The sequence below is a fragment of the Erigeron canadensis genome, chromosome 1 (assembly GCF_010389155.1).
Source record: "Erigeron canadensis isolate Cc75 chromosome 1, C_canadensis_v1, whole genome shotgun sequence".
In the NCBI taxonomy this organism is placed as follows: Eukaryota; Viridiplantae; Streptophyta; class Magnoliopsida; order Asterales; family Asteraceae; genus Erigeron; species Erigeron canadensis.
The window spans coordinates 38,340,129-38,361,982 of NC_057761.1; the positions used below are offsets into that span (position 1 = coordinate 38,340,129).

At 33.4% G+C, this 21,854-nt stretch overlaps 2 protein-coding genes and 1 long non-coding RNA gene across 5 annotated transcripts; 2 read left to right on the forward strand and 1 right to left on the reverse strand.

The window, feature by feature from the left end:
- Positions 1-194: 194 nt before the first annotated feature.
- LOC122605168 lies at positions 195-5,492 on the forward strand. 2 transcript variants are annotated; one of them, XM_043778065.1, is made up of 10 exons: positions 195-468; positions 903-951; positions 1,058-1,281; positions 1,972-2,089; positions 2,669-2,752; positions 2,836-2,962; positions 3,039-3,721; positions 4,182-4,318; positions 4,583-4,672; positions 5,143-5,492. In XM_043778065.1, the coding sequence occupies exons 2-10, from the start codon at positions 931-933 to the stop codon at positions 5,240-5,242; spliced, it is 1,584 nt and encodes a 527-aa protein (XP_043634000.1). In that variant the 5' UTR covers positions 195-468; positions 903-930; the 3' UTR covers positions 5,243-5,492. The 2 variants fall into 2 exon arrangements, with proteins under 2 accessions (XP_043634000.1, XP_043634009.1); XM_043778074.1 differs by having other exon boundaries at positions 2,672-2,752.
- A 6,643-nt stretch (positions 5,493-12,135) lies between these two features.
- Positions 12,136-13,438, reverse strand: LOC122610456. Its single transcript, XR_006325457.1, has 3 exons — positions 13,339-13,438; positions 12,828-12,999; positions 12,136-12,635 (listed from the first exon to the last, which is right to left on the reverse strand). It is a non-coding gene; the product is annotated as an uncharacterized LOC122610456 (long non-coding RNA).
- Positions 13,439-15,510: 2,072 nt separating this feature from the next.
- On the forward strand, positions 15,511-20,705 carry LOC122599869 (anthranilate synthase beta subunit 2, chloroplastic-like). Of its 2 annotated transcripts, XM_043772478.1 has the most exons (9): positions 15,511-15,631; positions 16,321-16,404; positions 17,203-17,496; positions 17,797-17,867; positions 18,025-18,062; positions 18,151-18,261; positions 19,748-19,847; positions 20,011-20,146; positions 20,451-20,705. In XM_043772478.1, the coding sequence occupies exons 3-9, from the start codon at positions 17,224-17,226 to the stop codon at positions 20,553-20,555; spliced, it is 834 nt and encodes a 277-aa protein (XP_043628413.1). In that variant the 5' UTR covers positions 15,511-15,631; positions 16,321-16,404; positions 17,203-17,223; the 3' UTR covers positions 20,556-20,705. The 2 variants fall into 2 exon arrangements, with proteins under 2 accessions (XP_043628413.1, XP_043628405.1); XM_043772470.1 differs by lacking the exon at positions 16,321-16,404.
- The last annotated feature ends 1,149 nt before the right edge of the window (positions 20,706-21,854 follow it).

The window sequence follows — 21,854 nt, forward strand, 5'->3', positions numbered from 1 at the left end:
TTGAAAGTAAAAAGGAAAATTGTTCTAACATAAAAAAAAATCATAATAATGTTAAAATCTCATCTCATATAGTCAACCAAGTCAAGTGAGTGTGCAGTGTGTACAAACAAGAATAGAATTCACTCGAATCACAAAGGGTGCATTTTGCAACTAATCCAACTCATCACATCCTATATATATAACTCCACCCCAAGCCCTCCCAACCCAACTTAACCCAAGTCACAAATAAAATAACCCCGGGAAGAAAAACACCAAAACGCTGTAAAATCCACCACCGGAGATCGAGAAACTTCTCAAATCATACATTCTTCATCATCACCATCATCATCAAATCATCTTTAAAACAATCACCACCGTTCGTAGCCGTCGATTCGATCTAAATAACTTTCATTACATTTCAAACCCCCAATTTTTATTTCCGATTAATTCTGATTGGCAGCTCTCAATTTTCCGATTTCTAGGGTTTCCGTTAGTTCCTCTTTCGATTCAACTAATTTTTATGTTTTTTTACCCGATCTTGATTATAAAGTACTTTAATTTCATTAAAAGTTTGTAGATTTTGTCATTTGGGAAGTTTTTAATTTGCCCCAATTTTAGTTCTGTAACCCTAATTTGTTTTTTTTTCTCTTAATTTCTTGATTTTTATCTATTTTATCCGATTTTGTTTATAAATTACTTAACTTTTATTAATATATTGTAGATTTCATCATCTGGGTAGTTTTCAATTTGCCCCAATTTTAGTTCCGTAACCCTAATTTGTTTTTTTTTAAAAAATTGTTTGAGTTTTTTGAATCCGATATTGTTTGTAAATTACTTCAATTTCATTAAAAATTGTCAATTTTATCATTTTTTAAGTTATTAAAGATTCAGCTATAATTTGGGGATTATTTTTTTGGTTGAAGGTTTGAGCATTGAAGATATAATAAGAGAATGGCTGGATATGATTTAGATGTAAGAAAGTTTCAATCTTTATTTATATGTATTATTATTATTATATCTATGTACTTTTTTTTTTTGTTATTTGGGGTTTTTTAAGTTTACTATATTATTTATGTAGGAATATGAAGATTATTATGAGGATGAAGGCGGTGAGTATGAAGAGGACGGCGAAGAGTATGAAGAAGTAGACGAGGAAGAGGAGCATTTGCCGACGCAGGAAGAGTTGGAGTATCTTGAATTAAGGCAAAAGTTGAAAGATGAATATAGAAAGCAATCAAAGAAGGAACATGGTTCTGGGATTACCAATTCACAAGAGAAAAAGCCTAAATTGCCATATCAAAAGTGAGTAGTTTCCGTTTTCTAGGTATTTTTATGATAAAGTTTTGCATTTTTTAAGTCTTGTTTGTTTGTAGCTTCACACAATGTGGTACAGTCATAGCATGCGGATTTTGTCTTTTTTGACTGCTAGTCATGATGTATACTTTTTCAGGTCTCATTCATTGAGGATTTACTACATCACCAAAACTATATTATTAATAGTCTGATAGATTTAGAACGTCAAGACTTGGATTTTAACCCACACGAAAGGTGTAATTGCTAATGCTGTTGTTTTTTGTTTGAATATGATGGGTTGGCGAAATTTGAGTTATTTTGCGTCATTTGTTGTTGTGTTGCATACCATGAATTCATATAAAATTGTTGCCAATAAGTCTCTGTATGCGAACATCCTAGCTTTACATATCTTAAGTTGTCATCAGTTAAGTTTTACTTAAAGTTTGCCGTTTGCTAATATGAATGATCTGGCAATCAAAATCTTTTGCAATGTAAGCACTACTTTTAACTGATACAGATCTTGGTAATGTTCCTAGTGTGTATCTTGCTTAATGGGATTGTTTGTCCTAGTCCAATTTATTCTTGTCTAGGTATTAAAATAACATTTCCTAATGGAGTAATGGTAAGTCTGCCTTTCTCATGAAATTTCATCAATGTGTACTTATTGCTATTTCACATTTAATTGTGTTGTGCTTGCAGATTTGGATCCTTTTTTGGTCCATCACAACCAGTTATTGCTCCAAGAGTAATTCAAGAATGCAAGTCGTTGTTGGAGAATCCACGTTTGGCGGAAAGTATCTTGAAATCCAAGAATGGTGTACGTGTTTTCCCTCTCTTTTCTTCTTCATTCTTATACTACAATGCTGAAGCTTTTCGCCCCAGTGTTCAATTGAGGGAAGCATTATCAGAACTGCCAATCCTCTTTTGAGTTTTAACAAGTGTAGTGCGTTAAAGTTAGGTTTGATTCTTATGTGTGATTCGAAGTAACCAATTGGGCGTTATTGGATAGAGAAAAACATATATTTTACTTGAAATTAAAGAATACATATCTTCTGTAAATTTATGTAGAAAACTATATGTTCAGAGAATTAGTCAGAGTTTTTTAATTAAGGATGAAATCTTCTCAAAATACGAGTTTCTAGTTGATCAGCTAATGTGTACCAATTATCATGTGTGAATGTTTACTTGTTCATATAGATAGATATGCAAAATAGTAGTGCATTGAATGTTGCCAGATCAAACAGTTCTTGATAGAAATCATACATCCTAGTTCTGCTCACACAATAATTCTAATATTAATTTCTAATAAATTGGAGTTGCTTAATAATGTGAAGCAGATTGTGGCTTATGGTTCTTGAGTAATGCGCATAACCCTTTTAATTTCTTGGTTTTGCAGCAGATCAAGGGTGGCTCTGTAACTCCAGGAGTATCAAAGCCTCGACCTAATGGCAACCATCAGCCCAGTAAAATAGACAGTATGGTAAGATATAGTCGTATTTGACTAATATATCAAATTCTTGATTTGCAAATATTTTCATATTGTTCAATTTAAAATCTTTTTAGGCAAAACCCAAAGCAAAAATCCAGATGCTTAAGAATACAAGGGATTACTCTTTTTTATTGTCCGATGATGCTGAGCTTCCAATTCCTCCAAAGAATCCTCCTAAATGCGTGCCTGCTAGAAAATCAGGTATGTCGACCCCTATTCGTTTTCTATTAGTTTTGTGCAACATAGAAGTTCAAACTTACCTGGAGATTTGAATTAGCTGAAGAGGTGCGTTCACAAAGACACCCGGACAATATTGGTAGAAACATCATTAATGGCCGTGAAGAAAGGAAACCCGTGGTTACATCCAGTGAAATGCGACTGAAAGCAGGTCAACAAGTTCAAAGACCAAGTACCGCCAGTAAGTTACCTGCAACATCACAAGATTCTAGAAAACAAGTCGGTAGAAATGAAGGAAGTGGTCCAGGCCGGCCTTTGGCATCACATGACAATAGAAAACAAGTTGGTAGAAATGAAGGAAGTGGCCCGGGCCGGCCTCTGGCATCACACGATTCTAGAAAACAAGTCGGTAGAAATGAAGGAAGTGGTCTGGGACGGCCTTTGGCATCACACGATTCTAGAAAACAAGTCAGTAGAAATGAAGGAAGTGGTCCAGGACAACCTTTAACATCACAAGATTCTAGAAAACAAGTCGGTAGAAATGCAGGAAATGTTTTGAGCCGACCTTCAGGACAGAAGACAGTACCCTCTAAGACAACGGTGGTCAACAGGCAAAAGGTGATGGCGTCATCTGTTGGTAGAGGTTCCATACCTACTGGCCACATACCTCGTACCTCCAGACCATTACCAGCTACTCTCAAGAAACCCTTGGATCATAGGGATGAAAGGGGACCTAGCAATGGAAATATGAGTAGAAAGCCCGTGGAGATGTCTAGATCTCAGGTATGTTGGTTCTTTTTTAGAAAATTACGAGATGGCAGAAAGGGTAGGTTGGATAATAAGTCAAAACAGGTTTGGGTCTTGAGGCTAATTTTTGAACATGTTTGAACTGGTGAAAACATGCAATGTTTGCATACACGTGTTCTCTTATTGGGATGGGGTCAATAATGCTTTTGGTGGTTTGGGACAAATATGTTATGAATGCTTTACTGCTACAGTCATGAAGTAGTATCTCAAATTTTACTATTCACGATACGTATGCATCAAGAGTACACTTCTGGATACTTCCAACCCGTTCAGCTCATTTTTTGACAAGTCATTTTTTTAATCATTGTCTAACATTTACCAATTTGATCCATTGCGATTATGTATAAATGGCTAAAGTTGTCACCCTTAGCATACAGTGTATAGAAGACTGTGATGTAATATGTAATTTGACATGATTGTCATTTGTAACTGACAGATTAAGCAACAACCAACTAGACCACCATCTAATGGACAGCTAAAGGAACGACAACAGAAAAGACCAGCCCGGCCATTTGATGACGATGATGATGTGGATCCCAATGATCCCATCGGTTCGATCAGAAAAATGATGGGGTAGATATACCTTCTGTTATTATTTTGCATGTGTTCTTTAAGCTCATCTGAGAACTGTTTGGAGTACATTATCCATTGAATATTTGCAGTTTTCCACTTCTAGAGTCCTACTTCTTTATACAGATGCAAAATATTCATTTTTTGGTGCTAGAATTGTTGCCTTTTTAGGATATTGGGGAACAAAGATTAATTTTGCTATGGAGAGAATCTGCATATTTCTACTCGTCACTAAATATGATTTGACAATGTGGTATATTCTTGCAGATATAATCCCAACAAGTACCGAGGTATCAAGGATGATACTAAAGACATGGTGGTCGATTTTGATCAAATTCTTCGGGAAGAGAAACGCAGGTCAGTAAAATTAATGAGAATATGCATATGCGTCAGTTTTCAGCCACTTGTAGTAGTTCATCCAAGTCACCAGAATTTTTGTTCAGTTTGTAGATGTTCACATACATATCGGTTTCAAAATGTTAATAGAGCTTAAAAAATGAACTTGCCAGCTCATCTGAGCAGGACAAAAAGGTCTTTGTGGAGCAACCTCATTCTAGGCCTGAACTAATATACTAGTGGGTCAAGTCCATTACCATCCTGCTTGACAGTCGACACCCTTGGTTTTGCCACACCATGTTTAACTGATGTTGCCACCTATTTGCGAAAATTGCAAAAAAATAAAATAAAAAAAATAACAATCATATCTGCATTTTAGTTATGGATTTTGTGAATTTTTTCTACAACCTTGTACTCGTAGTGGCATTTTTGATCTGTTTATTACAGATCTCCTTGTTTTTAATTTGATTTAAACTTACTTTGAGATCCAGTGAAAGGATTGGTCGCAAGGAAGACGAAGAAGAGGCTAGGAAATTAGAAGAAGAAGACAGAAGGAGGATGGCGGCCAAGAAACGGAAGCTTAACCATTAATGATGATTAAACACCTACTGTATTTGGCCCTAAGCTTCCTGTTAAGCGTTTGGTGGACCCAAATTGGTCCCATGTTTTATTCAAAGATATCATGAATTTAACCCTTTTAATGTGCAACAGATGCGACTGGGTTTTGATTTCTTTCAACAACCATGACTTAAGCTTTTTGTGATTTTTTTCCCCCAAACCCATACTCAGCTGGTTAAAATTATGCAATGATAGCAATGTTTGTTGGGCTTTTTGTAATTTACTAACCTGGTTCTCTCCGTGAAGTGGTACATTACATGTTTTGAAACTGTTGATCTTAATTAGCCGTGGAAAGGACATGGTATACGTACTTGATTGTTATGGTCTATCTCAACTGCGTTCACAAAAACTAAATTGATGTACTACTATCGTTACACCACTTAAATAATGGCTAATCTAAGACAAACCAATTCTTGTATCCATATTTTTGGTGCAAAACATTGTTGTGTAGCAAGGTGTTGGTATAATCTGATATAATTGTTTCGTTGGTGAAATTGTTGTATAATTATAGAAAAGCTTAAGTTTGACTGCTTGAGTCAAAAGTATGTAGGGTTTTGAACATTTTATTTATGAACTGGTTAATGGTACGTTATTTGCTACCAGATTAATCGATCAGCACTCAACTCTGAGGTATCTCCAGCATGTATGTTTTGTGTGTTCTTGTGTAGCATATGTATGAAAAGCGTACTTTAGACACAAGTTTACGAATCAAATTGTCTTGTATGTTTTTTTATTAGATTTGCTTTTCATATCACATTTTTTATTCCGTTTGGGAACTCATCATCAACGTCCAATCATGCTTCAAGTTTAAGGAAATCATGTCCGGAAAAGTTGTTTTGATCAACGACGCTTCATCTGGACTTGGATAGGCATGTAAATGTAAAACCTAAACCTATGTTGATGTAGTATACTATCTCCACATGATTCAAATGTTCAAAATTTCAAATAATCCGTGTTTATATATATATACGAGAGCAAGGATCAGCACGTTGCGGCTGTGAGATAGTGAGGTTGATAGGTCATAGAGTATGATAGGTCATAGGAGGTGATATATCATAGAGTGTCATAGTCAAATGTCTTAGCCGGCTCTGACCTCGGATTTAAAAATTCGTCGAAAGTATATCGAATGACACCTCTAATGAAAGAGCATGAAATGTTAAGAACACCCATATAATTTTTATAATTTATCGATGTACGGTTTTTGAGAAAAGATTTTGAAAGAATTAGAAGAATAAAATGATTTATGGAGAAGAGAGAAAGTTGTAGGCATTGATGTATGGTATATTTTGTTGATCATGTGTACATTGTTGAAATTGAAAGTTAAAAGTTGAAACCTTATTTGCTTTATAATATAGTATAGATATAGCAAATTAGCAATGTCAATTCAACTATACAAATACTCACAATCAATATGCATTGTTCATAAACTACTTGTTATAGACGTCTAGTTGATTTAGTATTTTATTTATTCATCTACTCCATGTATGATTCTAGACGTCTAGTTTGTATTGCTCCTGGAGGCTGTAGGCACACTTTGGGACAACGTAACATCATAGTTTTGCTTACAACTCAGTATTTCGTTTCATAGTTTTGCTTACACTTTTGTTCCCGTTGCAACGTGCAGGAACCAACTAGTTATATCATATACTCCGTATAAGATAACAACCTTTTAACCTTAATATATATCTGATTAGTTATATTATATATAGAATATTATAAATTATATGTTAATCATCTAAATTTCTATACTGCTATTCTGCTAATAGAAATGTAGCATATGATCCACTCTCAGGCAATATACCAAACTTCTGTATGCTTCCATTGCATATTGAGTATATATCAATCAGTTTGTTTTTTTCAATTTGCTCCCAGGCATATTTAAGGCAAATTGAGTTTGTGGGTCCAACATGATTATTTACTTTAAACAAAGTATATATAAAATTAGGGGAAATCGAATATGCAGTTAACTGCAGCTTCATGGCTGCAGTCCCATACACATACACTTAAATGATTGATCTATTACAAAAATGTCAACCCTAACTGCATGATGCAGTCTGCTGCATCCAACCTTTCCCCATAAAATTAATTTACCCTTTTTCTATCTGAGTAATGTAAGAATGACTAACCTGATGTAACAACAAAATAAATCAAACCCACCTTCACCTATTTCAGATCTACCCGTCCCACCACCATCATCTACTTGATCCATGGGTGTTTTGTGTTAATCAAACCAATCGACTTTATTACAATGAAAAGATCATTTGCCGCATATGCTCGCCTTCACCCAAATCTCCATCTATCTATAATTGCATAACTACAATTCAATAAACAAAACTACCCTTTACAAACAATTAACTAATAAAACAAACATCCATGTATATGACCTTCTACAAATTAACTTCACCCTCCAAAAAATCATTGCAATGTACTTCATTTGACCATACCTAGCTACTATCTTCAACCTCAACTAGCCATCTGATGTTGCCCAATTGGTCTCCATTCTGACCACGTACGCAATAACCATGTCTCTACAGCTATAATCATTTCAGACTAATATCCATGTAAATCATTCGTCCAGATTTAGAATTATCCATAACAAGCTTATATTCTTCTCATGTATACGTTTGTTATGCCTAAAATGCTACCAAACACACGAGTCTAGCTTGTCTGGCTCTCGTCTCCTCTGGTTGCGTGTCCTCGTGCATTAGCTTCTTGTACCTTTTAAACTTGGATTTCGTGTTTATAGTTCCGTACTCTCTAGGGTGATGACGTTTCCGCCTTTCCGGCCCCTACAATCTCGTTTTCAATCGCTAGGAATTTCTTTTGTTTTTTCTTTATTTGTTTCAATAGTGATTTTCTATGTCTCCTTACAACTTTTTTTAATTTGTAGAAGCATGTGCGATATCTAGGTCCCTACTATTCTCATAGACTCAGATTGAGAAGTTAAAGTTTTCAAAGGAGGTGTTGTAATGACTGAGGGTAGATCATAAGGACTGCAACCCTCCTCAGTTGATTTCACGTTATTCTGATTCTTTTGATTCTTTTAATTTTTTTTTTTTTTTAATTTGCTCCATGCTGATGTTTAGGCACTTTGCTTCTTGACTCAGGTTACATATTAAATGTTGATTAAGTCGACACCATCTTTGAGATACTTGTAGTTTGTTTTTATCCATTTCATGGAGAACGATAGAATGATTGGATCGTTGTGCACCCGTCGCCTCTTCATATGTATAGATTCCATGGCAGTTCATTTGCCTCATGGGTCTCATCCAACAAAAAAGACCATTCTAAATAATAGGCGGGTTTTTTTTGTTTGGGCGAGGCACATGAACTTGCCATCTATACGTATGAAGTGGCGATAGGTTCACAAACGATATACTCATTCGCTACAGCTCTCATTTTAGTGGATAGAAACCTAAAAACAAATTATTAGTATCTATCTCAAAGTTTGGTGGAGACTTCATCAACATCTAATGCAACCTGAGTCAAGAGGCAAAGTACCTAGACCAAATAAATTATAAAGAATCAGAAAAACATGAAATCAATTGGGTTCATTCCTTACCATCTACACCCAGACATTACTATATCCCTTTGAAAACTCGACTTCCTCAACCGAGACTCAAACAACACTACAGACCTAAAGATTTTACTTTCTACTACAGATTTCAAGAAGTCGTCGGGGGACATAAAATCACTATTGAAACATAAAAAAAAGGGAATAAATTCCTAGCGTATGAAAATGAAATTGTAGGGGCTGTAAACGTCTTCGACCTGGAGAGTACCCCTGACTGCAAACATGAAATCCAAGTCTGAAAGGTATAAGAAGCACGACGCCCAGACGAGAGGAAACGAAAGCAAGTAGACAAACTCACCTCGTGCTTTTGGTAGCATTTTAGGTATAACAAATGGTTTTTTATACATAGAAATATGAACTTGGTGTTAATAATTCTAAATCTGGATGGATGATTTCAATGAATATTAGTGTGCCGATGATTATGACTATAGGTTCATTTTTCATGCAATTATTGCGTGATCTGGGTAGTTGAAGCTAAAGATAGTATGAATATCTACCCAACATATTGACTAGTTATCAAGTTGGATACAAAAATAAAAATAGCAAGGGTACCTTATGCCATGACTAGGGCAATATACAACCTTCTCTATCCAAATATTATGGGAAAAATTCATAAAAAGGTAACTTATTTACACGAATTTTCTATTAAAGTTAACCTATTTTGTTTTCGTCTATTTAAAAGATTCTATTTTCAAAAAATTCTTAATAAAGTGATTGAATGTAATGAGGATTATTTTGTGATGCTCACACCTCATAGTCATGACTAATGATCCCCTTAGTAGATGAAAATGTCACCAAATCTTGTTTCAAAAATCTTTTCATTGATTTAAGAAAAATAATGGAAACCAAACTCGGATTGGTTCCAAGTGGGTCTAAAGTAATTCTTCGATGACATAGATTTTCTAAAGGTTATCACATGGACAACATAATTTTATGGTTCTAACTAATGAAAGCAACACTACTACATCTTCTTTACTTATTGTAGCATTGTATCATTACATATATAACAATCCCAATTTCAACTATCGGATCAAAGATGTAGTAGTGTTGCTTTCATTAGTTAGAACCATAAAATTATATTGTCGATGTGATAACCTTTAGAAAATCTATGTCATCGAAGAATTACTTTAGACCCACTTTGACATTTCTACAATTCTACCTTATGTTACTCGATCGGGTTGTAGGAATCACTGTACTGGAAGCATGCTGCCATTTACCACGACTTACTGAATAACTTATAGACGTGTGATGACCCTTTTATGCTTGTTCTTAGCTTTATAGCAACCACATCTTTTAGTCAAATTACAATAATTATAGGTTTGTTTTTCGTTCGATATCCTCTTGGAACCAATCCGAGTTTGGTTTTAATGAAAGCAACACTACTACATCTTTGATCCGATTTCTTTTACTTATTGTAGCATTGTATCATTATATATATAACGATCCCAATTTCAACCGTGTAGCGGTGTAGTTACAATATCCGGTTCAGTCTGTGGGGCCAAAGGTTTAGTTACAACAGTATTTTACAACTTATAATAAACAAAGTACAACTTGTAAAGCAGACACAGCACAGAGATAAACACTTCATCTGTAACCACCGCCAGCAACACCCACCGCACCGGAAAACGACGGCGGCGGATCTGATGAACCACTTTTATAGCAACGGCGGCGGCGGATCTTCATCTGACCACTTAAGAGTAACCAACACCACCACACAGACTTATCTTCATCGTCAACTAAAAGATGATAACCACATACTCCGCCGCCTGGGTCTACATGTTCCGATGGGATGGCGGCGGCGGCAGCTCGGAATAACCACCTAATCCGCTGCTAGATGTCGTCGTTCTTTAAATCATCATCCACCACTTACGAACACCACCGCCGACCAACAACCTTATCTAGATCTACAACACCCCCGGCCAAACACTACTATCCACCACCGCCAACAAACTTAAAAAACACAGGTGTACACAGATCTAAGAAGAAAAAGAGAATGGTGGACAACTGATTGTTACCACCGCTAGCAACCAACGCAATCAACAACCGCAAAAATTCACGCCTATATACAGTTTTAATAGAGAGAGGAAGAAAGTGAAGTTATCGCTACCTTAGGAACTGGTGTCGGGGATTGGAGTGCCGAATCCGGTGACGACGGTTTTTAATGGCGGTGGTCAAAGTGGTCTTGTGATAATATCTTTTTCTAATATCAAAAAAACAAAGCTTCATGTTGCTGAAGAATTAGTTGAACAAACTATTATTACAAACGTAAAATAAATAGTTTTTAGTGTTGGTTTCTTTTGTTTTGAGAGATGAAAAGAAAGATAGGTAATGACACTGCCCACCCACAGTTTTCCAAATCCATCGGTGGCTTTATCTTATTTATTGATTTTATTATGGATTGACATTATTAGTGGATGTTTAGGTTTTTAAGTTAAACTTTGCTGGCCCAAATTAAATGACCACCTCAGCCCAATAAAAAGGTTATGTAAAATTTTTTATTTGTGACTTATAAATTGTTAGTGGAGTGCATCAACAATTACCTACAAATTTTAAAACGTATATCATATGAATTTCTTCAAAAATAAAAATAACAAATTGTTAGTGGAGTTGTTAGGGAGTTATGTTTTAAACAATTTATAAGTCCGTCCATCTAATCGTTAATATGCAATATTTGTTAACTATATTTTTATAACTATCATTAAACTAATTATTTTTTTAGATATGTGTTATGCTTTTATAACACTCTGGTATCTGAAAACAGAGGTCATGAGTTCGATCCTCATCCCATGCAAAGGTTGGAGTGCTTTTTCTACCAGTTAGGTAAAAACTAGAAGCAGCCCCTCTACTTAGATAGGGATAAGGTCTGCCTACATCTTAACCCCCTCATACACTGTCGAGGTATTGAGGTTCAAAATTTGCGAAAAACGGCACTGAGCAGTTTTTTTTTTCTTTCTTATGCTTTTATAATATACGTGTCATTGTGTATGTATCACCAACCTAGAAGACACTGTAAATGTAACATTATTACATACCGGGGCAACGCCTGGGACATAACAACTAGTTAAAATTAAAATAAAAATAACAAAAAGTATATTAATTACCTCAATTCCCATCAAAAATGTGATGTTGTTTCAAAAAAATAAAATAAAAGAAATGTGATGTCTTCACTCATGTAGTCATGTACAGTTTGAAAAATATAATGCCTGGGTGAAGCAATTACTTATAGTAATATCTATATATAGGCATACATAGTTGAGATATTGTGAAAACTAAATAATTATCGAGAACTATCAATATGCCACGTCATCAGTTTTGCTGACGTTGCACTTAACAGACGTCGTTTGTCAAAAACTAACAAGATACCTTTTATCATGAATTTTTTGAAAATGAGATCTTTTAAATAAACGAAAACAAAATAGGTTACCTTTAATAGGAAATTCGTGTAAATGGGTTACCTTTTTTATGGATTAATTTTTCCCAAATAGTATAATTTCATGGCCCGACGCAGTCATCCCTCGAGATCTTAGGTAAAATGGATTATATCTTTGTTCACTCTTTGTAGACTGTAGTTTGGCATTGGTGCATGCATAGAGCAGGAAGGGAAACATTTGGCTGTTTAATGATCTTAACTTACAAGCGAACCGTTGTCTAGTTAAACATTGACCATAGCACCAGATATGGCTCCAATTTATCTGCAGAAATTAGAATAAGTCCTTCCGCGAACTTTCTAGTTACCGGCAGAACTCCCTATAAAGCATATCAATTGGAATCTCTTGAGTTTCTTCGAAAACCCTGATACAAACGAACATAAAATAAGAGATATATGAGACATTTTACCGATCTTAGAAACTGATTAAAGATCTCCACTATCAAGCATCACATTCAAAATTAGGCAAGAAGACACACAATCTGACTTTTTAAATTGTTTCGAGAATCATAATTGAGAAATTCAAATCTTGTAAAAAGGTTAGTAATATTACATACGTCTTTGAAACAGGCAACTTGACATTGTGTATACTTGACATGTCTACTGGTAGATGTATTTTGACAACGTTCTTCATACCAGAAAAGGGCACCACAGTACTCTGTACGCACAGATGCAGGTACAATCTCCAAGGTCCATATAGAATGATGTATCAAGAGGTAGCCATGGACGCTTTGAGTTACGTTTACATGATACATGAAGAAGACACAAAATAACCAGCATTCAACATTTTAAACAACTTTGAGATATTAATACAAACATGTGGTGTGCAAAATAAATGTCTAAGTATCACAAACAATTTTAGTTTGATGAAATCTTAAAATTACCAATTTTATAAAGATAAATGGAAAAAGTGACTTAGTTAAAATCTTTATCCATGTATCAATTAGACTACATGAATGTCAATAGTGTTTCCATTCATCCATGTTATAGGAGCATCCCCGTCCTTTTTTCCAAAAAAACAGACATACATACGAACAAACAAAGATAAAACAATAGCTACTAAATTACCTTATAAATTGATTAGGTGCTATATATGCAGTCACCTGCTCGCCTGAGTAAAATGAATGTGACAGTGAGTGCACCGAAACTCCAGACAGGGCATATCAGAAACTCCATGGGAATGGAAACTCGTACGAAACATGTACGAAACGTTTCCTTGAAGTTTCCATATATACCGAAACGTTTTTGTGAAGGTACCATACCGTATTCAATTAATATTAGGGTTTCAATGAACTTAATTTATTTCCAATACCCCAAACACAAACCAACTACATTATACAATTGGGATCACCGTCAAACTTTTTCTATTCCAAAATTAGTATAAATTTAATCCATGATCCGGTCACCATCAAACATATATTATAAAATTATACATAATTTCTCATATCTCGAGTTTATCTCTATATATGTTACTAGCTAAGCAACCCGGACATTGTAATCAAAATTTTAAAACCAAAAAAATGTAAAAGAATGTATGAAATTTTTCTTATCAATATATTATAACTTGATATGAAGACAGTGAATCGACTAACACAATGATACGTAAAATAAGAGTACATGTTGCGTTAACAAAGTATAAAAAGACATTTCATAATATTTTATAGAAAAAATTAAGATTTATTTGTTTCAAATAAAAGATTAGGAATTTGATTAGGAATTTTAAATAAGCATTAAGTGAGATTTTTTTTGTTAAATATGACATCATAAATGAAAGAAAAAACTTTTTAAAAAATGTGCGATCATGACACATCATAATCTTTCTAAAAATACTTTTGAAAAACAATCTTTCTTTATTATATATAAAGATTTTATATATTTTTTACTGTCGTATCTTTGTCATACACGTATCCTAAATTTTTTAGTTGTCGTTCTCCATTCTCGTATCATTCCCGTACCCTTTTGCTGTATCCGTTTCGGTGCTACATAGACAGTGAGTTGAGGAAGTGGTAGCGAAGAGGAACACTATGCGAATACTTCTTATATTATCAGAACTAGATTAAACTCATGCGTTGCATGGTGAATAATTGTCGTCGTAAAAATCTTGTTAAGAAAAAAAAATAATATCTTCCAAATTGGAAGTATTAGACTCGGATATTTTAGCAAAACTATATTCAAATATAAACCATTAATATAAGGAGATCAATAGAAAACTAATTCAAGAAAAATAATTAAAAACCCAATATAATAAATAACATTTTGCATAAAAAATATTAAAGACAACATAATATAACAAACATAATTAACTAATGCAAATTACACCAAGTTCATAATAATATTACGATGACGTACTTACAACAAAATAGAAAAATAATTTGAAATAGGAAATTTATGACCAATGAGAGGTCATACAAAAAATGCAAGATCAATCAAAATTATAAGAGAATATATTTTAAATTATAACATAATAAAAAACAGAAATTTAGTGTATTATATTGTAATTGTAATTCAAGATAAGTTGATTTGATCACTCGGTATGAATAATAAGTTATGAGATATTTTATGACAGTTGATAATCTATTTAAAATTTATTTATATACATATTATATCTTTTCTTTTACTTAGGAACAATCAACATATAAATGAAACATAGGAAAAATGCTAATGTGGCAAACAAAAAGATATGTCACAAAAACTTTTTTATATCTCTCTTAGTTATATAGAGAAGTTGTAATATAGACAGGAGAAGTATTACATAGTACATGAGGCTTAAGTACTTGTAAGAAATAAGATTGGGATCTTGTTTTCAAACTTTATTGGTATAATTAAAGTCATTTTGACTGTTGGATTAGAACAATGATTAAAATTTAACAATCATATTCGCATCATAAATAATTTGAATCAAAGTTTGATTTTAAATTCAAAACTTGAGATTATTAACTTTAATAACAACTCTGAAAGATATCATTAGGGATGATAAAAATTTGAGGTTTTTCCCTTTAAATACTTGTAACGGCTCATGGTCAATATCTCGTTGTCTAGGATACGTGCAAGGCTTCACAATTATACAGTGAGATTTTCTGATGTCGTGTACCGACAGAATCTTAAAAAAAAAAAAAAAAAAAAAAGTATTCGTATGAGATAGGATTATAAAAAGCCATTAATACTTTAATAGTAAAGTTAACTTTATTGTCTATAATCCATAGACAAGGTAATAAATTGAAAAGCGCTTTTACAAATCTCCCTCGAAATCATTCAACACAACACTACACTACACTACATCATCATTTCATCACCAGAAAAAGGGAAAGGCTTTCTTTCAAGCTGCTCGCTCATTCATTCAAACACAAACAACAAAAACAAGGTTTCTCTATCTCTATCTATGTATCTCTTACATGTAATTTCCATTATTTTATTTTTTTGTCATTATTATTGTTTATGTCATTTATTTTTATTATCACTATATGTGTGTAATTTTAATTTTAATTTTTTTTTATATTTGTAAAAGTTTATTATAAAATTAGTTTTTATACCACCCTTTTCATACTCTCTGCTCAATTAGGGAAAATCATTTTCAGGATAGTTTTTAAATAGAAACATTTTTTGGTTTGAATTTATTTTCTGATACTTGATTTTTAATTGTATATTTATAATATGATATGAATTCATTTAACTATATATATATATAAGGATTTTTTAAAAAACTATATACAAATACTATGCCAGTATATTGCTGTTTAAAAAAAAAAAAAAAAAAACTATGGCAGTATATATTTTAGTGTTAACGGTACCAAAATGTAATGGATGTAAATAAAATTACTAATGTATACAAGAAACTTATGAAATTGTTCATTTAATGTAACGGACATGCAACGCGTTACCAATGATGTAAATGAACTTTCTATAGTCGGTAAACTAGTTGACCGTCTATAAAAGGTCATTTACATTAAACGATAACGTCTTGTACATTTATTATGTTGAAAGTTCGTTATACAGTAGCATTTTATGTAAAGTTCATTACATTCTGATGCCTATTTCTCCGATTATTTTAAGCATGAGATTTTGGATTAGCTTATGATTAGCGGCATCATTGAAACAAGATCAACCGGATGAAGTTATTAAAGTTTTTATGAGAAAGTGAGAATCTGATTGCCATCAAGCTTGAGCGATTGTTTCTCTTAATAGCATTTTAGTTGTATCGGACATGGTTGAAGTTATTGGATCTTGAATGTATGACAATTTGTATTTCTCTTAATCTTTTTAAAGTGTCACAAAGATTAAACCAGATAGAAAATGTCTAAGCCTTTTTCTGATGGTCAAAGATTAGCTTTACGTTAGAATTTTTACTTATAGATACATGTTTTAATTTCAATACATATGTTTATGCTTCATATTTTTGTGGCTGAAGTATTCCACGAATCTTTTAACGAGCCTTATTTGTTTATATCTTTGATTGTGGCTGTTATTTGTAACATGGATACAGACTTTTTTAGCTTTCCTTAGTAGGGCGTTAAAAGATTGCTAATCTATTAGTCAGATATAGGAAAGTGCCAAATTGGGGATGTTATGTATTGATTTGTCATACCATATATGATAGGGTTTTACGCCAGTAATAAGGTAGGGATTTCTAGCACATTATGACTGTTATATGGTTGATATAGTGTTTCTAAATATCGTATCATCATCATCTATATATAAATAATAGAGGCATATATTGCACGACATTCGTATATTGGTATATTGGCATGCATACATTAACCGTCCTTATAGAGTCTTATCTGATTTTAGAATGTTGGATGGTGAAAAATACATCTTTATGAAGATCTAATATGGGGTACATCTGTCCAAATTTTTTTCGGAATTATAGTCTCCATTTTATAGTCAGTGTTCAAAGTACATATCTTTTATTAATATTTAAATTCTTTATATTTGCAGAATTTCCAGAAGACACAAACCATGGTGGCTATTACGTTGCCTCAGAACTCTTCCGTTCAAGTTGGATCATCCTTCCCTCAGAAAACCCGATATCTGAACAGGGCTTCTCAGTTACTTCCAGGAAATGATGTTACCTTTTGTGGGATACGATCAAAGGAGACCAGAATTCTCCCAAAACTATGTCATGCTATCTCTGAGAAAGAAAATTCAAGCTCGTTGGGTGGCTTGTCCAAAAAAAACAACCCCATAATTGTCATTGACAATTATGATAGCTTCACTTATAACCTTTGCCAGGTACTCCCCTCTTCTTTACTTAAGTATTAAATTATGCTCGCCAAAAAGGAGAAATGAGTGTGAGTCTATTTTTTGAAAATCAGTTTTTTTTTGTGGGTAACATTGAAAAATTTGCAGACTTGTGCTAGGAAAGTGTATTAATGATATGTTTTAAACCGCTGTTATATATATACCTCACATTGATTACAGATATACATTTCCTTTCACTTATTTATACCCTGTTTCTCGATGTCACTTGCTGGCATGTGACCATCTGTTAGTTTTTGTTAATCTATGTTAATCTTTCTTTATAATCTGCAGTATATGGGAGAACTGGGATGTAATTTTGAGGTTTACCGTAATGATGAGCTTACCGTGGATGAACTCAGAAAGTAATTAACCTCATACTGATCATTATTTTTTGTTTTATTATTTTTATCTCCTGGATGCTATGTTATATCCGTTAAAAGTGTTTTTTTTACCACCGTTTCTTCTCTTGTCCTTTTTTCTTTTTTCTTACATCTATTTTATCTTTTATGTTATTTATAGGAAAAAGCCAAGAGGAGTTCTTATATCACCTGGACCAGGTATGGTCCTTGCTCTGCTTGTTTTGCCTTCAATATTTAATCTTCATCATATCAATCTAATACATACTGTAGCCTTTTCGTTTTGCAGGTGCACCGCAAGATTCAGGAATATCATTGCAGACAGTGCTGGAACTTGGACCTGATGTACCTTTATTCGGTGTATGCATGGGACTACAATGCATTGGTGAAGCCTTTGGAGGTCAGATTTTTTTACGTTATATCTATGATATTAGCTGTTGTGATTTAGCTCTTCTGATGGGACCATTTAGTGTTCAATTTATCCTTCATTATCAAGGACACACATGTTCATTAATATTCCGCTTTCATTATATTATGAAATGCTTCTTACTTGATTAGTGCCAGGAGGATTCAGGAAGCAGATGTTTAGGTATATAAAATGTTTAATAACTTTGGTTAACCAAGATTATACCTGTGACCACCGAGTGCATTAATTGATGGAAATTTTGGTCTATACCGGAAAGCTAGGGTTAGATATTAAGTGAAATTAAAATAACTTCATATTTGCTTTGGGCACTAGAACTTTTCAGTGCTAAAAGAATCGTTAGGTTATTGATTTTTTGGGTCTTGATGAGTGGGAAATAGATATATTGAAACACTAATTATGTCCCAAGAATCACGTCGTTTCTTTTTGGGGAAGATTTTAATTCAAGTTTACCTACTTTCGTATTAGTAATGATCAATTATTACAAGAGACAATTGAAAACTATGGTGGTCTACAAATAGTTTCTCATTCAGTTTGTCTTAGTTTAGGGATATTTGTTGGAATCTGCTTGATTTTGTCAAACTACATACCAAGTGAAACAATGCATTTTTCTGTGAAAAAGGCATTGAACCAGTTTCCTAAGCTTCGTTTTGTAATTACGATCAAGAGATGGCTCTTTTATTGGTTTACCTTTTAGAGTTTTAGACCAAACTAGTGTGGCAACTGCGCAATGCACGATGACATAGGATCCAGCTGTTCATCACTTATTTGGGTGATTTTCGGTGGTCTCTGGCGCTCTCAACCTGTTACTGGTGGTCTTCTCAGGCAGCCGGTGTGTGAATCTATTTACATTTTTTTTTTGTGTGTGGGTGGGGGGGGGGGGGGGGGGGGGGGGGCGGTGATTAGCTTCATCTTGAAATGGGGGTGAGCTAAGCTTTGTTTAATATGGCTGATCCATATACATCTACAAATAACAACCGCCGATATATATCAAACTGCTTAATCCCTGTTTTCATGTTACCATCAAATTGTCTGGATTTCCTTGCTGTGTGTTTCTCACCAGAAAATTGAGTAAGTAGTTGCTATCTCCTATCACTATGTGATTTTTTTCAGTTGCATATCTATATGCTTTGTTTTTTTCTTTCCCACAAAAACGTATTACATATGCTTTATATCTGTTGTTACATGGATCCTGATTGAATCTTTTATGATGCATTTATTTCTATTTCTAATACCTTCTTGCCCTTTCTTTCTCTTCTTTCCTTCCCCTTTTATTCTTCTTATGGTTTTCTGCATAAGTTAATGATATGTCAATTATATCCATTTACTATATTGTGTGTGATTCTTGCTATTCCTGAATAGTGGGTACTACTAGCATACTCGCGTTACAAAACTTGCCATTTACAGAGCTGCTAAAAGCTACTTTATTTTGCATGTGGTAATCAATTTGAAACTTTTGCAGGGAAAATTGTGCGCTCTCCTTATGGTGTTATGCATGGAAAAAGTTCACTGGTGTATCATAACGAGGGCGGGGAAGATGGTTTGTTTGCAGGCATATCAAAGTATGCTCAGTCATTTCTAAGTTCTAACCATTTGTTACCCGTGTCTTAATAATGGAACCTAATACAGAAAGTAAAAGATATGCCTATGATAGTTTTTGCCTCAACAGGGTTTTTGTATCTGGAGATGGTCATTATGCTTATTTCTGTCACATTTTCTTTGCAGTCCCTTTACTGTGGGTAGATATCATAGCCTCGTAATTGAAAAGGAAAGCTTTCCAAATGAAGCGCTTGAGATCACAGCGTGGACTGAGGATGGACTTGTAATGGCTGCTCGTCACAAAGTGTATCGCCATTTGCTGGTGAGATACATTTTCTCTTGTCTTGTTCATGACCATAATTAAATCGGATTCTCACCTAATTTTTTATGTATTCTTCAAACTTCTTTTATCATATTGAGATCTCTTACTTTTTCCTATAGGTGTATATTCATCTTGAACAAATAGTCAATATAAGTTTCTCAAACATTTTGCAAACATAAGTTGCATTAATGCAATTTTTACAAGACCATACGCCATATGGATTGGTTTCATTATTACAGGATCTTGGAAACCTTATGAAAGCATTCATTATAATTTCTTAATGTTGTGATATCTTGGCTTGTAGGGGGTACAGTTTCATCCAGAGAGCATTATAACAACTGAGGGCAAGATGATTGTTAGCAACTTCATCAAACTGATAGAAAGCAGGGAAGCAGTTTCTGGGAACTAAAATAGAATCCAATATTATCCTCAGTAAAGATCTTTAGTTTTCTTCTCTTTTTTTTTTTAAAGACATCCGGTATAGACTTGCAAACATCTTGAAATCTTTTTTTGCTGATTTTTACATTTTAGTCTTTTTAAGAAGACATTTTAAAGTCCATACTTCCTTTTTGGTAGTTTTTAGACCATAACTTTTAGGATGATAGTGCATTAAATGCCCTAAGTTTATTTAGTTCATATATTTTGTTAGATTAGTAAATAAATACCGGGCATGAATATTCAAATGCTAAGACACATCAACCATCTTGTAATAAAGTATAAATAAAAATGCTTCATATTTGCAGGCTGGACACTTTCTTGAATCAGCTGCAATCATAATTTGAATATGATTAGGGCTCTTGCTTGTCATTGTCATCTCCAATTTAACATATGTTAGGTCATGTGATAATTGCATGCTTGCTGTAATGCTGCAGGCATTCTGCATTCGTTCTTTTAGGGGTCCTTTATGATAAACTTATCTCATGTGTATGGTTAATTGAAAACCATCAAATCTGATCTGATAGGCAAGCAAATTAGTTACATTATTTACCATGAATCAGTAAACTGTCATCCTAGCTTAAGTAACGGGTCCATTCAACCCATATAATGATGGATATGGTCAGAGAAAATAATAGAGGAGTATGTACTTTAAAGTTTTAAAAGATTTCTGAAGCAAAGTCTCTTTGTGATATAAAATCGAATCTACTGAAGGTGTCAAAAGCTCTTAAAAGTTATTTTAAGAAAACCATACATATTTTTTAAGAAAAAACTTCTAGCGAAATCTTATTTAAAAAAGATTTCAATTGTTTGTACTCAATTATTTTTATATGAAAGATTTCAATTACTACACATAATTTTGAAATAAATTTACACTGCATTAGATGAGTGAAGTGTATTAGTATTGTGGTAATAACCCAGTGGTATCTCAAGTCACTCAGTAATGGTTTGATCCGGAGAAACTTAGGTTTGGGTTTAAAAAGGCAAAAATTTTACTTCTAATTAGTGTTGTGCTGTTTGACGGACTATTAGGGGGCTTTAACTGTAATCTTTATAGTGACATGCATCTCAAAATGTACCATTGGAGATGAACGGCTGAAACATCAAATAAAAATGAAATCTTTTATTTTAAATGAAAGTTTGATGGTAATTAAGAATACTTTTTCCCCAAATACGAATAAAATTCATGAATATTCTGTTGGACTTAGTTTTTTTTAAATATTTTTATCTTAGAAAAAAGAAAAGAAAAATCTAAACATATAAGTATACAACT

What these genes read in the sequence shown, in the direction of transcription:
- LOC122605168 (XM_043778065.1), top strand. Translation starts at nt 931, where the DNA reads ATGGCTGGATATGATTTAGAT. An exon ending in TGGCTGGATATGATTTAGAT is followed by an intron (nt 952 to 1,057) that starts GTAAGAAAGTTT and finishes TTATTTATGTAG; the next exon opens with GAATATGAAGATTATTATGA. An exon ending in TGGAGATGTCTAGATCTCAG is followed by an intron (nt 3,722 to 4,181) that starts GTATGTTGGTTC and finishes TGTAACTGACAG; the next exon opens with ATTAAGCAACAACCAACTAG.
- LOC122599869 (XM_043772478.1), top strand. Translation starts at nt 17,224, where the DNA reads ATGGTGGCTATTACGTTGCCTCAGAACTCTTCCGTTCAAGTTGGATCA. An exon ending in TCACTTATAACCTTTGCCAG is followed by an intron (nt 17,497 to 17,796) that starts GTACTCCCCTCT and finishes TATAATCTGCAG; the next exon opens with TATATGGGAGAACTGGGATG. An exon ending in AAGTGTATCGCCATTTGCTG is followed by an intron (nt 20,147 to 20,450) that starts GTGAGATACATT and finishes CTTGGCTTGTAG; the next exon opens with GGGGTACAGTTTCATCCAGA.